General features: G+C 38.7%; 2 protein-coding genes across 2 annotated transcripts in view; both read right to left on the reverse strand.

Annotated features, from left to right (window-relative positions):
- Positions 1–8,159, reverse strand: part of LOC139658666 (contactin-associated protein-like 2) — a gene marked incomplete at its 3' end in the record, with an annotated part of 46,417 nt that extends 38,258 nt beyond the window's left edge. The window contains exon 1 of the mRNA XM_071536815.1: positions 8,057–8,159. Coding sequence (XP_071392916.1) covers positions 8,057–8,159 — 103 coding nt within the window. The remainder of the gene's footprint in view (positions 1–8,056) is intronic.
- Positions 8,160–10,215: 2,056 nt separating this feature from the next.
- On the reverse strand, positions 10,216–13,063 carry LOC139658671 (protein transport protein Sec61 subunit gamma). The gene is made up of 4 exons (XM_071536820.1): positions 12,980–13,063; positions 11,564–11,673; positions 10,580–10,682; positions 10,216–10,345 (listed from the first exon to the last, which is right to left on the reverse strand). Exons 2-4 carry the CDS (start codon positions 11,655–11,657, stop codon positions 10,336–10,338), a joined length of 207 nt encoding a protein of 68 aa, XP_071392921.1. The 5' UTR covers positions 11,658–11,673; positions 12,980–13,063; the 3' UTR covers positions 10,216–10,335.
- Between the last annotated feature and the right edge of the window lie 3,662 nt (positions 13,064–16,725).

Raw genomic sequence — 16,725 nt, forward strand, 5'->3', positions numbered from 1 at the left:
TAATAATAATAATCATTTACAGAAGCTATTTGACTCAGTGCATATGCTTGAGAGAGCTTGGCTTGCTCAATGCTTGCTTGCAAGTGAGCGGGGGGAAAGGCAAGTAACCGAAAATTGGAAGAGCTGCTGTCAGACCAGTTCAATGAGCTTTGATGTGGGAGGTTTGATTTCCTTGGAGCAGATTCAGTACAAGCAAATCAATTGCAGATTCGGTATGTTTTCAAGCTTGAGAATGATTTGTTCAAAATGATTCATTCATTGTTTTTTGCCTTTCATTATTGGGCATATTAAGTCGAAATATATGACTGAAATTATGCAAGAAAGTCTGGATTCAAGCTGTACACCACATTGTTCTTTTATTTGAGTTTTATGCCTTCACATACATTTCTGGAATTGTAGAAAAACTCTCAAATACTTGCATTTTTAAATGATTTTGTAGTAATGTGCAAAAAATGCATCTTGCTGTATGATGCTCTGAAGAATTGGATATAAATAAGAATAGAAATGGGGGATGTAAACATATTTAGCCAACAATTCCAACACATATTAACAAGAAATGTACGGAGGGGTGTCCTGGTGGCTTAGTGGTCTAGGCGTGTACCATGTAACCACGACGTTCTGGGTTCGAATGCGGCCTGGGGCAATAAAGGCAAACGCCCAGAAGAAGAAGAAATGTATGAATGAAAATGTGTAAAAAGTCTGGAGAGAAACAAGGAAAGGAGTATGAGAAAGACACTATGTGAAAGATCACAGCATATATACAGGCTGTGCAAATACAGTATGTGCTGCTAAATATGTGTTAAAATTTGAAAGTATAAGGTTTTTACGTGCCAGAAGCAGTGTGTGTGCGTGTGTTTGTGTGTGTGCTGGGTGTTATGGGTGTATCTTCAATTGCCGCAAGAAAGTATTTACCCTTGTTTCGTACATACTACACATATCTGGGATAAAGAGAAGCAGTGATAATATGTATAATCAAATCAATTTGTGAGCGTCCCTATCTGGATAACTAGCTGGATATATTTCCACAGCATGTCTGCTGGATTATGGATTTAAAGCACCAGCTCGTCATTCATTTGGTCATATAAATATAACATTCTAAAACAGTTTGACCTTTTACATGGAATGAAACCCAATTTGCAACAGACATTACCAAGCTAAACCAATCTTCTACACTCAAAACACATGTAACATTCAAGTTAAGCTGACACTTTGACCCCATTTACATCTACACCTGGTATTAAAATGTGATCTGTATCTGGATAGCTTCTCTGGATAAGGGAAAATGCATGTTAATGCAAGGTGTAAACACAGACAGCACACATTGCAATCAGATCTCAGCTAGAGTCAGCCAGGTGGAAACTGTAGTAGCATTCACAGTAGCCCCATGGACTCAAGATGACCATATAACTCCACGGACTCAAGATGACCATATACTGTAACTCCATGGACTCAAGATGACCATATAACTCCACAGACTCAAGATGACCATATAACTTCATGGACTCAAGATGACCATATAACTCTATGGACTCAAGATGACCATATACTGTAACTCCATGGACTCAAGATGACCATATAACTCTATGGACTCAAGATGACCATATACTGTAACTCCATGGACTCAAGATGACCATATAACTCCATGGACTCAAGATGACCATATAACTCCACGGACTCAAGATGACCATATAACTCCACGGACTCAAGATGACCGTAGGACTCAAGATGACCATATAACTCCACGGACTCAAGATGACCGTAGGACTCAAGATGACCATATAACTCCACGGACTCAAGATGACCATATAACTCCATGGACTCAAGATGACCGTAGGACTCAAGATGACCATATAACTCCACGGACTCAAGATGACCATTTAACTCCATGGACTCAGGATGACCATGTAACTCCATGGACTCAAGATGACCATAGGACTCAAGATGACCATATAATTTCATGGACTTGAAAGGTGGAAACTGTAGTAACGTTCACAGTACCCCCATGGACTTGAGATGACCATTTAACACCCGTTTTGTCCTCCTTATGGCTCCTAATGCAAGCCAGAGCTGATTTGAAGGTACTGCTCCTAGCTTATAAATACATTGTAAGCGCCCTACGATCAGTGTGCTGGATAGCTGACTGTTCCAACAAGGAACTGGTAACCAGCGTTACTTGCTTGCTTCATCGATTCCTCCATTACGAGAACATTGTCAGGAATGGGAGGGGGTGAGGGCCACTTTTAAACAGCAAGCTACTGAATGGGCAGAGAGGAGCTTCGTTCTGGAGCAGAATTTGACAACAAGCTTTAGAAAACAGCAACACAGCTGGCCTGCTTGTGTGGACATTGGCTTATATCATTATGATTCAATGAAATCTCCACATAGCACACATTAGTTTCAGGATTAGTTAGAAGGTCTGATATCGCTTATTGCAGGTTTAATATATATAAAATCTACCGCAATTGTAGCATGATCTTAATCTCTTCATGAATTCATTTTTGTGCTGTGTCAGTGGGATATATGCCCATAACTGTGATGACAATGTGGACTGGACTGATTAGCTGGGGTCAAAATTATAATCATGTCAGAGCACTGATATGTTTTTGACTGGGAATTGATAATTTCATCACGGATCCATATGATTGATTTTGTGTTTAGATAATGTCAGCTTGTTAGCTAGCTAGCCATAGTATGATCAGCTAACTATCACTAGCACATCCAACTCCTTTATGATCAAAGAGGCAAGGGAAATCCAGTTTTACACGCTTTAAACTGGTCAAGTTTTCATCCTAATTGTACTGCAATCCATATTTTCTTTCACATCACATCACATTCATAACGCAATCACTTTGATAAAAGGTGATTAATTGTTGGATTACTCAGAAGAATGTTTGAAAGGTTTGGTATAAGTTTTAAGACACATATTTTACAGTTGAATTGATATTTGAAATAATTGTTTAATTGGTAATAATTGTTTAATTGGTTATCATTGGTCATTGTGCTATGGAAGTTTAGTGGCTCAGAAGCAACTGAAAATGATGTGATTACAGTAGTGAGTTTTAGTATTCCAGGGGATTAGTGATTATAGCTTTAAGACAATACTAAGAGTAACAGAATGTAGCCTAATATATTACATTTTGAGACCTATGCAAACATATTTCATGGTGCTGTGTGAGGTTCATGTCCCCCCAGAGAGTAAGGAGTAAAGTAGACCCAGCTAGCAGCGAGGAAGCTAACAGATCCAGTCATTCTTTATTTTTAGCGCCTTCAGTCTGGTTTACTTTTACACACATGGCAATACAAGACATGAATATCAATCACCTAATTGATGTTCAATAAAACCCCTCAATTGATCTCTATGAAACTCATAGCATGGAGAAGAAGGAAGGGAGAGGTAGAGAGAGAGAGAGAGAGCATGTGTGTGTGTGTATGTGTGTCTGGTGTCTGAGAGAAAGAGAGAATATGTCCTAGGTTGTCCCCGGGGTCACCCTAGGGGCAGTATGGGAGGCCAAAGGTCACAGGCCTGATTGCTGCTTCCCTAGTTGACACATTGTGAAGTATTGAACAGACTCTTAATATTCTGAGGTGAAAATTCGCCACCTTATTATAGGAGGGTGATAATGTGCCTTAGGCTGCGTTCACACATAGTGTTTTTTTGTATGGAAAAAGTGCTGCCTGGAGCGCTTTTTGTGAGGAGAAATAAAAAGCGGATCACAATAACATCATCAGCTGGCAAGCCTGCTAACTAGCTAGTTCTAGCAGATAATACAGTGCTGTGCAACAAACAAAAGCTTACTAGATATTATAATACACGTCCATTATAATCCCATACTGCCTCTTTATGATCGCTGTTGCAGTAATGGAAATTCACTTATTACAATGACCAGTTTCTCCACCGGCACTTTCCCCATCTTTGTTGTTGATATGGAAAACGGCCAGCCTCTCCTTCATCGTGATTGGTCGGCTGAGAAAGTAAAGTTGAAAATTTTTCAACTTCTGAAAGCGCTCTGCTCTGCCAAAAAAGCAGCCCTTTTTCCACATTGGATTTCATGTAAAAAAAAGGCTGTGGCAGTTTTGAAAAAAAAAAAACGCTATGTGTAAACGCAGCCTTATTCACACAGCGGCCATATTTGATTTATGTCATACTCGGCGTGGGAAACAAAATCTGGAAGACAGTGAGGTATATGTAAAGAAAGAGAACCTCAACCAGTCTTTGGACAAAAATGTTTTATCATTGCAAGGACAGTCTTTATTTATTGAACATATATAATTAATGTGATTATTAGGTCAACTTAAAGGATTTCGGTGTCTGCTAAAGTAAGTGACAGCACTTCCACTGTTTTTGTAGAATGATCCAAGATCGTTTTCTCAGCAAAACATTATGATGTCACAGTGAAGTTGACCTTTGAACTTTTGGATATAAAATGTCATCACTTCATCATTTTATCCTATTAGACATTTGTGTGAAATTTTATCTTAATTAGCATATGAATTCTTGAGTTATGGCCAAAAACGTCTTTTGCGAGGTCACAGTGACCTTGACCTTTGACCACCAAATTCTAATCAGTTCATCCTTGAGTCCAAGTGTACGTTTGTGGCAGATGTAATGAAATTCCCTCCAGGCGTTCCTGAGATATCGCGTTCATGAGAATGGGACGGACATACGGAGTCCGTACGGACAACCCGAAAACATAATAAAAATTACAGCTACTGGATTGATGTTGATCCATAACATTAGCAAATGTTAGCAGTCTGCTATGTTATTATTTCCAAACCAACCAGGTGTTAGCAAATTTTAGCAGTCTGCTATGTTATATTTATCTCCAAACAAATGATGTTAGCTAATGTAAACAGTCCGCTATGTTAGATTTGTCTCAAAAGTTACTAGGTCTAATTGTGTAATTGGAACTGACAACTAGTTTTAACAGTATCAGTTTTAACCAGCTAAAGTCACCTAACACTAGCATTTGCTAGCAGACACAGCTAGCATAAACAATTTGATTGTCAAAGACACACTACTAAGGATATGAAGAGTTAGCATATTAGTAGTAAAGATAGGGTGACCACAAACCCCCAAACCGGGACCCTTAAGTGTACCGCACGATCATGCACGCGCACATGTATGTGTTTATACAGGCACCATAGGCATTTTTTGCGCAACCGAAAATGTACTCTTGCAGTGTGTGCAGAACGCAGCATTTTCGTTGCCGGTTACTTCACGAAGAAAAGAGTAAGCCTTCTGGAGGTCTTTAGAAAAGACCCACTTTCTCTTTGGCATGACAGCTAACTGTTAGCGTACTGACAGATTCTGTCAGACAGAGCCACAAGCATCATATAGGCTAGCAACAGCCTTGACAACAACACATTGATTGATTGACACACATACAGACAAATCAGTGTTGAATTCAGACGCGTGGTGCATTGTTTATGTTTTTTGATTGGGTTAGGTAATAATGAGCAGGACAGAACATGATAAACGTCTATGTAAGTGCTGAAAACAAGTCCTATTATTACCTCCGCCAAGGAGGTTATGTTTTCGGTGCCGTTTGTTTGTTTGTTTGTTTGTTTGTTTGTTTGTCTGTTTGTCTGTTTGTCTGTTAGCAGGATTACGGAAAAACTACTGGCCCGATTTTCATGAAACTTCGTGGAAGGCTGTAGCATGGGCCAAGGAAGAACCCATTACATTTTGAAGTGGATCTGGATCCGACTCACGAACAAGCAATAATAGCACAAACCTTGGTGGAGGTCTGCGCTGTCCGAGTGCCCTTCTAGTTATTATTTTAATTGTGGTGAAAACCGGGACAATTTGGAAGTGAATGTTGAAAACCGGGACATTTTAGTGTTTTACAGATATTTGTCAGGACTCAGGACACCCATCTTGAAACCGGGACAATCCTGGACAAACCGGGACATCTGGTCACAGTAAGTAAAGATAAAGGCTGCTAATGCTGACAGTGAGTAAGAATTAGACTGGGTTGGTTTGTAGATAAATATGTAGCTGACTTCTAAACTAACGTTATGGATCAACACCAATCCGGATTCTAGGTCTTTGATTTGGACCTTCTCTAGAAGAACTTACTAAGACAGAAAGGCAGTGAAATATGTGCATTAGCAACATAATCAAGCATTTTAGGGAACAGGAAACCATTAAACTGCTATTCCCACACTTAAAATTATTTTGGAGAAGGAACACTACAGACGCAGCAGTGGAACAAAAATACTAAACCGCTCTTAGATCTGGTTCACTGACAGTATAGAAACACATGGTGTGGATTTGAATCTACAAGCAGAGGATAAGTGTGTTTTTCCGGCTTATCCCCACCTCTCTGACTGTACCCAAGAGTATTACCACAGTGGAAAACAAGTAACCTTTCTATCCATTATTATGAATCATTTCTATCCTAAGTGTAATACAGTTAACCTTTAGGGATAGTTACCATTAACCTGATCACATCTCCTGACACTGAAAGGACAGAGGAGCTGGCAGTAATTGCCTCTTTGGTGTAAAGGGTGTAAGAGGCAGGATGACTCAAAGCTTCATGTTGAATGATGTGTTGTACTACTACACACAAATACTAACACAACTGCATATCCAACATTTCTGAACCCCCAACCTCTCCCTCTCTCCTAGAGCAGTGGTCCTCAACGTGGGGTCCGGGGACCACCAGGGGTCCTTGAGGGGTTTCCAGGTGGTCCCCAGCAAATTGATGAATTGTTAAACTTCTCCGTTATTTAATTTACAAGAAGTTAACACAATCAGAGAATGTAGAAGAATGACTGTTTTGATCATAGTTTCTCTGTTATCTCTCTACCTACAACACAGATAGTCATGGAATTCTGGACAAAATCATTTCTAACAATAAAAAATATTCTCAGATTTGGGTCTGAGGGACAAAATCTCATCAAATGGGGGTATATGATATGATATGAAAAAGGATGAGAATCACTGTCCTAGAGACTAAGGTGAAACTGAAAAAGAGAAGGGTTGGTGTAGTAACACGGGGAATGAATCCGGCCATCCGTATCGATGGAAGAAAAGAAAAAAAGCAGAAATCTATGTTCCCTTAGTAGCGGGATGATTACTCCCACATAAAGGCATAAAGGGATGTGGCTTGAAGAGAAAAAAAAGAGCAGTCAGCATTTTGGAGTAAACATGGAAGATCTTGCAGCATCCTAGAGGAATCCCACAGGACTTTCTCCTAAAGATTAACACAAACAGGAAACTTCGGCACCCGCTAACAGCTACTGCATAAAGCCACTGGTGTGCCAAATACACCAGAGGGTTTTAGTTGCAGTGCGTGCAAAATCAGGATGGGGGCTACAATGGAAAAGGTAGGGAAAGTGCTGGATAGGTGATCTCCACCAGGCTGATAAGAACTGGAGGTAAACCCACCTTAACTCAGTTTAAAATAAATTCTCTATTTATACTGTTTTTTGTTTTTTTATTTCCCTTATGGTGAACACTGACTAGTCCATAGCAACCCATCCCTGGGACCCTGGCTGTATACTGTATACTGGGAGTGAGGGCAGCTCTGTTCTGCAGTATCCTCCGGTAACACACCAGCCGTTCAGTCAGTGGTAAACAGGACACACGAGCAGCAATCCGCACTGGTCCAGGTCTGACATAAAGCTTGGTAGAGACGCAAACAATTGCCACCAAGCTAGACATGCATGTAGCCTTTTGTGTGTGTGTGTGCGTGTGTGTGTGTGTGTGTGTGTGTATAGCCTACTTACGGGATGCTGAGGATGCAGCGCCAGTGCTGCTGATGCTACACAGGACCGACAGCAACAACAACAACAACGTCAGAAGCATCTTCAGCTGTAACCCAGATTTAAAATAACGGAAAGAAAAGAGAGAAAAGAGGTCCAGGTGGGGTTTCAGTCCGGTGTTCTCGGAGGGATAACGTCTGTTATTCCGGCGAAACCTTACACAGCCCAGACGGACGTGCTGCTTCCTTTCTTAGCAGCAGTAGGGGGGAAAGCAATGGCTGTCCGCCCGCTGCGCAGAGTATTGTCTCCTCTCCTCTCCTCTCCTCTCCTCTCCTCTTCTGTCAACCTGCCCGACGGCACTCCGCCGGAGTTTTGCCGACAACCTCCTCACAGAGCCCCAGAATAGAACGTGCTTTTGCTCCGTGTCGGCCCTCCAGCACCAGCTGCATGGTCAGAGAGACGGGCAGGCAGATAGACAGGTATAGTCCAGCCGCTGAACTACCGGACAGCTCGAACGCCCCCTATTTTCTGCTGCAGTTGGTACGGTCCGACCCACACGCAATAGGCAGCTCAATGAAGTGAAATGAGGAGAGAGGGGGGTTCTATATACGTTTGTGTGCGTGTGTGTGGGGGAGAGAGAGAGAGAGAGAGATGCGAGCACACACACACACACACAATGGTTACCAAATACCCTCAGTGATTTATGAATGGTTTGTAAAACTACATGTCAATTTTGGAACTGTTTTCCATTATTGTAGATATTACTACTGTGACTGTACTATTATTTATTTATTTTATATAGATATTGGTGAATATGTAGGATACTATTGTATAGTACATGTTTTAAAGCAAATAATTAATAGTCATAGCCACATATTTGTGACTACATTTATAAACTGCTGTTTATACGAGCTTTTTAAGAGTAGAGCAAACGCATTGCCGATTTTGTTATTTTCATAGGATTTGTTGACGGTAAGCAATGCATTAAAAAAACACCGGCCTTATCCTTTAAGGCCATGTCAGCAGAATGAAGACACACAACTGAGTTTGGGAGAGCAAAGAAACTAAAACCTAACTAGTGGAGAAACCCCATGGATAAAAGGAGACACTCAATACCAGGGAAGCTTTTGATTGGTAGAGAAAAGTGACGTTAAAGAGAGCGTTTTCGTACCATCAATCAAATGAAAGGGGCAGAGCTTCCTCTCCAAGCCGCTGCACTCCAGATCCAGATGTAAACATTGTGAACTAAGACTAAGAGTGTAATTGAAGGTAATACATTTATTCAACATACTCAATGGGATGTAATGACATACTATGTCTGTATAAGTAAAATTATTAATGTAAACAAATCCATGTTATTTACATGGAAAACTCATTCATCTTTAAGTAATTCATGCCACAAATTAAAAATAATTTTAATTCAATTTATAATCTGTGGCAGATGTATTTTTCATAGCCTGTCTACACGTGGGCCTCTGTTTTTGATACCAGATGATCAGATAGAAATTTAGTGCGACACTGAAAAGATGTGTAGTCTTCTAAGGTGATCGAGGCCCAAGTTCAGTCCAGAGGGGGTTAGCAAGTCGGCCAGAGAACAAAAGGTTATGAAATATTAATATTGTGTTTATTAGCAGTCATCAATATGCATAACTGAATCATTATGTTAAACCTAACATTCAAGTTTTGTTTTACACATTCAAGTCACCATCACCAGGATATAGCATACTCCTTTTTAGCAGTTATCTGGCTATAAACTGCAATAATCTGCAATATCTCTCCAACTATGCTGCATACTGGCTCCACTTGCTCCCAGTACCAGACATTTCACTTTTTTATTCTGTGTATATACAGTATTATTTCGTTCTTATCTATTTTATATTTTTGTATCTTATACTCTATAGTGTTTATATTTTTATCCTTAATTAGGCATCTATAGGCTTGCTCCAAACGACATTTAATTGTACTCGTACAGTGACAATAAAGGTATCTATCTATCTATCTATCTATCTATCTATCTCTTGATCCATGTCTCTCATGCATCTTTTGAATTTTTTTTTTTTACAAATAATTGAGCCAACAACTGTACACATGAATCTGTAGTGGTTATTAGGGTAATCACTAATGAACTGTTTATACTACATTTAAACAAGTAATAATAATCTGTGATATGTGCTTAAGTCTGCACTTTGAAATCTCACCACATTTCAACCCTCCTTTCTCAACATACTGTAGCCTACAATTATTGTGTGATACTTTTACTATGGTAAAATGAGGTTTGCTTAAGAGAACATTATTTTCTTCATGTTTATTTAAGTATTAGTATTAACTTTTCATTCCAGGCTTTTTGAGGGCCCTCCCCGCATTGGGGCCCTGGGTAGTCAGTCCCACTTCCCCCCCCCCCCCCCCCCCCACTACGACGCCCTTGCTGGTAGGATGTAAAACGGCAACTTCAGAACTGCTGAACTGCTTTGGATTCGTATACTAAGTGTAGTAAATACACAAAAATCAGTTTTTAGCCATATTTATTTACAAAGCAACAACAGAAGAACTAGATTACAGCGGTGAATTCTTATACACAGAAGGTGGTCCAGGTCCAGGCAGCAGTTCAGAGGCAGTCAAGCCCATTTAACCACCACTGTAAAACAGAATATTACAACTCGTTAATTATTATAAACCCAGAAACCTTAAAGCATCTATGAGTACAAAGCAAGTTCAGTCCATGGTGAGGGATTGCAGATGCTAACACACATCAAATACTACACTATGGTTCAGGATCCAAAATGGCTTACAGGAATGTTTTATCGGTCCTATATTAGGTCCTAATGTAAAAAAAAAACAAAAAAAAAACAGTGTGTGAGCGTTTACTCACACAATGATGTTGTTGATGGGGATGTGGATGAGTTTGACGAAGAATCCGATGAAGCCCATGATGGCGAAGCCGATCGCTGTTGCCATCGCAATCTTCTGAAACTCTGCGGGATGAAATGAGGAGAGAGTGGTTCCCCATAATGAGATGAGGAATAAGCATGACAGAGAAAGGCAGGGAAACAGAATACTATGAATATTAGTCCTGTTACATCACCACACGTACCCCCCCCCCCCACACACACACACACACACACAACACCCAGACACCTTCCTCCAGTGACTATACATACTTACTATACTGTATATAGTATACACCATACTGTTTATACTATATATATACTGTATATATCTTGCATTTCATATCCACTGTTCATACTGTTTATACTGTTATTTATCTTAGCACACTCATACTATACTGTTCATACTGTTATTTATCTGTTATTTATACTGTTATTTATCTTAGCACACTCATACTACCCCTTACAGTTTATTCTATTTATATACTTAGCATATTCATACCACTCTGTTCATACTGTATATACACCATACTGCATAAACTAATATATTATTATATACATCTTGCATAGTCATATATCTTGCATTCTCATATCCACTGTTCATACTGTTGATACTGTTAATACTGTTCATACTGTATATATCTTAGCACATTCATACTACCCTTTCAGCTTATTCTATTTATATATTATACATATGTACATTACATTGCACTACACTTTTACTGCTTCTTTTGCACTTCTGGTTAGATGCTAAACTGCATTTCGTTGTCTTAGTACTTGTACTCTGTGCAATGCCAATAAAGTTGAATCTAATCTAATCTAAAATAACAGGTGATTGTAATCAAATGACAGCCACAGCTGATGAGCTCTGTATAGGGTAAAGCACCATATTGGTAGGAAATGTAAGCGACATCATGGGAATACTATGAATACATATAAATACAACATCATCGACCATGGTCCAGTACCTTTTCTATCCGGTTTGGTGCATCTTTTCACCAGACGGATTGAATCCTTGACAAACTGCCTACTGGGCTCCACAAACTGCATGACTTGGTCCATGGTGGAAGGCTGTGGTCTGCATGAATAGAAACCAAAACAAAGCTCAAATCTCCATATAAAATATTCAATATTTTTTTATATCAACATCAGCAAAGGTTTTCTGTCTGCCTGCCAAACAAGTTTAAAACCACAATGGAAGTAAGGTAACTTTGTTTTGCACTAGTTAGAAAACTGTATTGCTTACTGGTATATTGGTATAATTCAATCATGATTAGGTTTGATGATTACCTCACCTGTAGGCCATTTAAATGTATTTGTGCATTTCATTCCCTATAACATACTTTAGACCAGTGATTCTCAACCTTTTTCATATCAAGGACCCCTAATTTAGTCCACATTAGGGCCACGGACCCCCATTTGATGAGATTTTGTCTCTCAAACACAAATCTGAAAATATTTTTACTGTTAGATATGATTTTGTCCAGAATTCCATGACTATCTGTATTGTACGTTGAGAGATAACAGTGAAACTATGATCAAAATAGCCATTCTTCTACATTCTCTAATTGTGTTCACTTCTTGTAAATGGAATAATGCTGAAGTTTAACAATTCATCAATTTGCTGGGGACCCCTGGAACCCCCTCAAGGACCCCTGGTGGTCCTTGGACCCCACGTTGAGAACCACTGCTTTAGACATAAGAGGTTTTCATCTAACAGTATGTCCAGCCAGCTAAGAGCAGAGGCCAATAATGAGTCAGTTAGCCTAATAGTGACATACACTGTAATCATTATTGTTCTCGTATAGAGCTCCGTTCAAAAATCTGGGAAGTTAATGTTCCCTAGTTTATTGGCAAATGTACATCGTTTAAAACGTGACTCGAATCATTTCAGCATCGTTGAGAGACCCTTTTAAATTCGGCATACAAATAATTCACCACAGAACATTTATTACAATAACCGTTGGAATTGGTTCACGCTTTATTTCCACACTCTTTTGGGCAGTAGAAAGCAGTGTGAGCGAATTCTTTGAGATTTGAAATTTCATTGTAATAAGAGCTGCTTGGAGGAACGGATATATGCCGACTTGAAGGGTCGCTCAAGATTAATCTCAAGTCATATTTTATCGGGTAACGTTATGTACATTTGTCAATACACAAGTCCACTTTAAAGTGACAGATTTTTGAATGAGGTTTGGCGTGAAGTTTCCATTCAGAGAAAAGAGAGTATCGGGGCTACTACTTCGCAAGCACTTTTTTCAAGCTAAACAGCTATGGAAACACATTGGCTGACTATATTTCTACATCTGGACATTGTTAGCATACAGACAACAAATACATCCTCCAAAAAAATTAAAGGAACTATCTGAAATTAATTTACATACCTTGAAATTCAGAGAGAGATTCTTACGTTACCCTTTTCCTTACGATTCGAAAAGACACGTCGCTGTTTGAGCGCTGACGTCAGCTTAAAGCGGGTGAAACACACATGCGCACTCTGGGCAGATCCCTGAATGCTGCCTTCAATGTCTCATGTACGCTCGTACTTCCAAGAACTGAGGAGGTAAATGCGACTTGTGGTGCATTCAAGCGCGCGTGGAGGGAAGTAACAAAAGACCCAGTAACAAAAGCAGTTTTTTGGTGGCTGTTAAATTTTATAAAGCGGCACAGATCTACTATGTGCTGCAGCTATAGCATGAAGTGGAGGAAATGCGTATCATGTTTTAATTAATTTGCTTAATTAATATTGCAGAACAACTAAAAGTTAAACCAAGAGTGGAAATAGAGACAAAACTAGAGCTGCAACGATTAATAGATTAATCGATCAGTTGTCAACTATTAAATTAATCGCCATCTATTTTGATAATCGATTAATCGGTTTGAGTAATTTTTTAAGAAAAATAAGTGAAAATTCTCTGATTCCAGCTTCTTAAGTATGAATATTTTCTGGTTTCTTTGCTCCTCTATGACAGTAAACTGAATATCTTTGGGTTGTGGACAAAACAAGACATTTGAGGACGTCATCTTGGGCTTTGGGAAACACTGATTGACATTTTTCATCATTTTCTGACATTTTATAGACCAAACTAGACACAACAATGCTAATTATTTATGTAGAATGTCAAACAATAACATTATACTATTATGTAAGCCTACGGAAGCATATTGCATTCACCTGAAAAAAAAATCAGCCAGTTTTTCCGAATTAATGACATAATTATCTCATAAATAAAAATGTGGAAAGTTTAAACGTGTAGAAATAGATTTAAACAAAGAATGAATTGTATTTGTATATGGTCACGGCAGAACTGGGCATTGTATTTAGAGGAACCACGTGGTATTCATTTGAGGCTGGACTGTATCTTTTCACAAGTTACAAAAGCATTTATTAAACAGTATTCTGTTACAAAATATCATGAGGAATCCCATTTTATCAGTTATTGAGGTGTAGGCAAGTGATTCTCAACCTTTTTCACATCAAGGACCCCTAATTTAGTACACATTAGACCCCCATTTGATGAGATTTTGTCTCTTGGACCCAAATCTGAGAATATTTTTATTGTTAGATATGATTTTGTCCAGAATTCCATGACTATCTGTGTTGGGTGGGTAGAGAGATAACAGTGAAACTATGATCAAAAGTCATTCTTCTACAGTTTCTAATTGTATTAACTTATTGTAAATGAAATAATGCTGAAGTTTAACACTTCATCAATTTGCTGGGGACCCCCTGGTGGTCCCTGGACCCCACGTTGAGAACCACTGGTGTAGGCTACTATTGATCAGTGAGAATGAATGCGAACAGCACAGTGATAATGACTAAAAGTATACAGTAGATGGCAGCAAAATACATTAATTTTCCAGTAGACCTAGTAGCTGGAGGTATGCCAATCATCACACAAAGAAGTCTACCTGAAAACAAGATATAAAAAAAAAATCTTCATTTGGGACATCAATAAATATGAGCTGTACATTCCTGTAAGACTGTGTGTGTATTAAGGATAAAAAAGGCAGTACACTGGTAATACTTTAGGCTTACAATAGGTTATCCCAGAAGAGCATCATGACCAAAAAAAAAAAAAGTTTGTCTCATGGCAAGATGGAGCGATTTCAGGGGAGGAAAAGGAGGGTGGTATAGCCATAACTGATAGAAATTTGACTACACATCCGCTGTATAAGGAGGATGATAGACTTTTTTTTAGACAATTTATTGGGCAAAATGTGATGGACAACCCTCCCAGCATCATGCAACAAAGTGACTCAGATTCCAAAATATATTCAGATGAACAATATCTTCCTGCTGTATATGATTCAAGCAACAATGCTGAGTCAGCTCCTTGGGCATCCTTTCCTATACAAGTTATTCAAAAAGTTGCCCTGTGTATCTTAAAGGTGATGATAAAGTTTAAATGTGCTATGCGTATCAGTTTTAAATATCAATATATCACTGTCAGATTAATTGTTCTACTTCTGTATAATTATCATAAACAAATGAGACCATGGTGTAGACCAGTGATTCTCAACCTTTTTCATATCAAGGACCCCTAATTTAGTCCACATTAGGGCTACAGACCCCCATTTGATGAGATTTTGTCTCTCAGACCCAAATATGAATATATCTGACAATATTTTTATTGTCAGATATGATTTTGTCCAAAAATTCCATGACTATCTGTACTGTAGGTAGAGAGATAACAGTGAAACTATAATCAAAATAGTCATTCTAAAATGACAAAATAATGAAGTTTAACAACTCATCAATTTGCTGGGGACCCCCTGGAATGCCCTCAAGGACCCCTGGTGGTCCCCGGACCCCATGTTGAGAACGACTGGTCTCCTCAGTGGTATCGTTAGTGTTAGTGTTTCTCCAACTTAAGACCACATTTCCCATAAACCCTCTGGCTTTACTGAAGGGGATTAAAATGTTGGAAGTGATTTTTCCATCGGCTTTTCACTCCTTCCAGCATTTGCCATTGCCAGAAATTCGGAAAGCTTTACAGGGCGGCCACACTGATCCATTGTGTCTGTCCATATATGTCATTTTTTAGGGCTGTCAAACGATTACTTTTTTAAAATTCTCAAAATTTCTGCTAATTTATTGCTATTAATCTCATATTTCATCACAAAAAAATTACAAAATTACATACTGATACACAATGATTTTTTTAAATTTTGTTTCATTTATGGGCATCCAGCAATTTGTTCATTCTTGGATTATATATATATTATAATATATATTACTGTATGTTTCGTTCTCAAGTGATAAATCAAACTTGATGTATATTTGAATTTACTTTCACAGAGGTTGTATATAACCTACATTTGTTTTGTCTACAGAGGGTTAGCTAAATTGTTTTAAATCTAGCGCTTCCATTAAGCCGTCCACCTTTCTTCTCCATCATATTTCCCTTTTCCCAGGGAAAAAATTATTGATAGATCGATTTCTGTCTGTTGGGCTGTTGACGCATCCATCTGTCAGATTTGCATCCGTTTTGAGGGACAGAAAGTTTAACCGAGTTTCATTTTTTGTCACCATCCGTTTAGCCAGTCGCGGAGGATTTCCAAGTGTTTTGGGGGGAAAACGGCAGATACAAATACAAAGATAAAATGGAGAAAGCCTGGCATAAAGTCAGGATGATTGTCAGTTTGCCAGGTCATTTTTTATGTTTTTTATTGAATTTATACAGTATAATCTGTTTCTTTTTTCTATGAAGTTGCACCACTACAAGCAAAGCCCTCTATTTTCTTCTTACTGTACTTTTGCCATACTCACCACATTCATGTTCCAAAACAACTCAATGGATAATAGTCTATCCATCAAATAATTCTGTCTGTTTTCTGATAGCAATGCAGCAGATTTCCTCCCAAATCCGACCCAAGTGGCAAATATGCAGTGTAGAGGTCGGTAGAGGCTTCTTGGTGATGGTGTCATTTGTTTACAGTAATTATACTAATGTCTGGTGGTAATGTTTATTGATGTTAAAATCCTATATGTATCACCTTTATGTATAAATACAGTTTAACATACAAAGGACATCAGGAATGTATCTGCACATCATCCTCCTGATTCTGATGGCTCATTTTTCTCAGCAAAAATACTGTATTCATCCACCATATTCCAAGTTAACAA

The sequence above is a fragment of the Centroberyx affinis genome, unplaced genomic scaffold (assembly GCF_046629955.1).
Source record: "Centroberyx affinis isolate AG114_WGS23_722 - 3 ecotype Tasmania unplaced genomic scaffold, CSIRO-AGI_Caff_v1 ptg002948l_1, whole genome shotgun sequence".
In the NCBI taxonomy this organism is placed as follows: Eukaryota; Metazoa; Chordata; class Actinopteri; order Beryciformes; family Berycidae; genus Centroberyx; species Centroberyx affinis.

What these genes read in the sequence shown, in the direction of transcription:
- LOC139658671 (XM_071536820.1), bottom strand. Translation starts at nt 11,657, where the DNA reads ATGGACCAAGTCATGCAGTTTGTGGAGCCCAGTAGGCAGTTTGTCAAG. An exon ending in CACCAAACCGGATAGAAAAG is followed by an intron (nt 10,683 to 11,563) that starts GTACTGGACCAT and finishes TTCATCCCGCAG; the next exon opens with AGTTTCAGAAGATTGCGATG.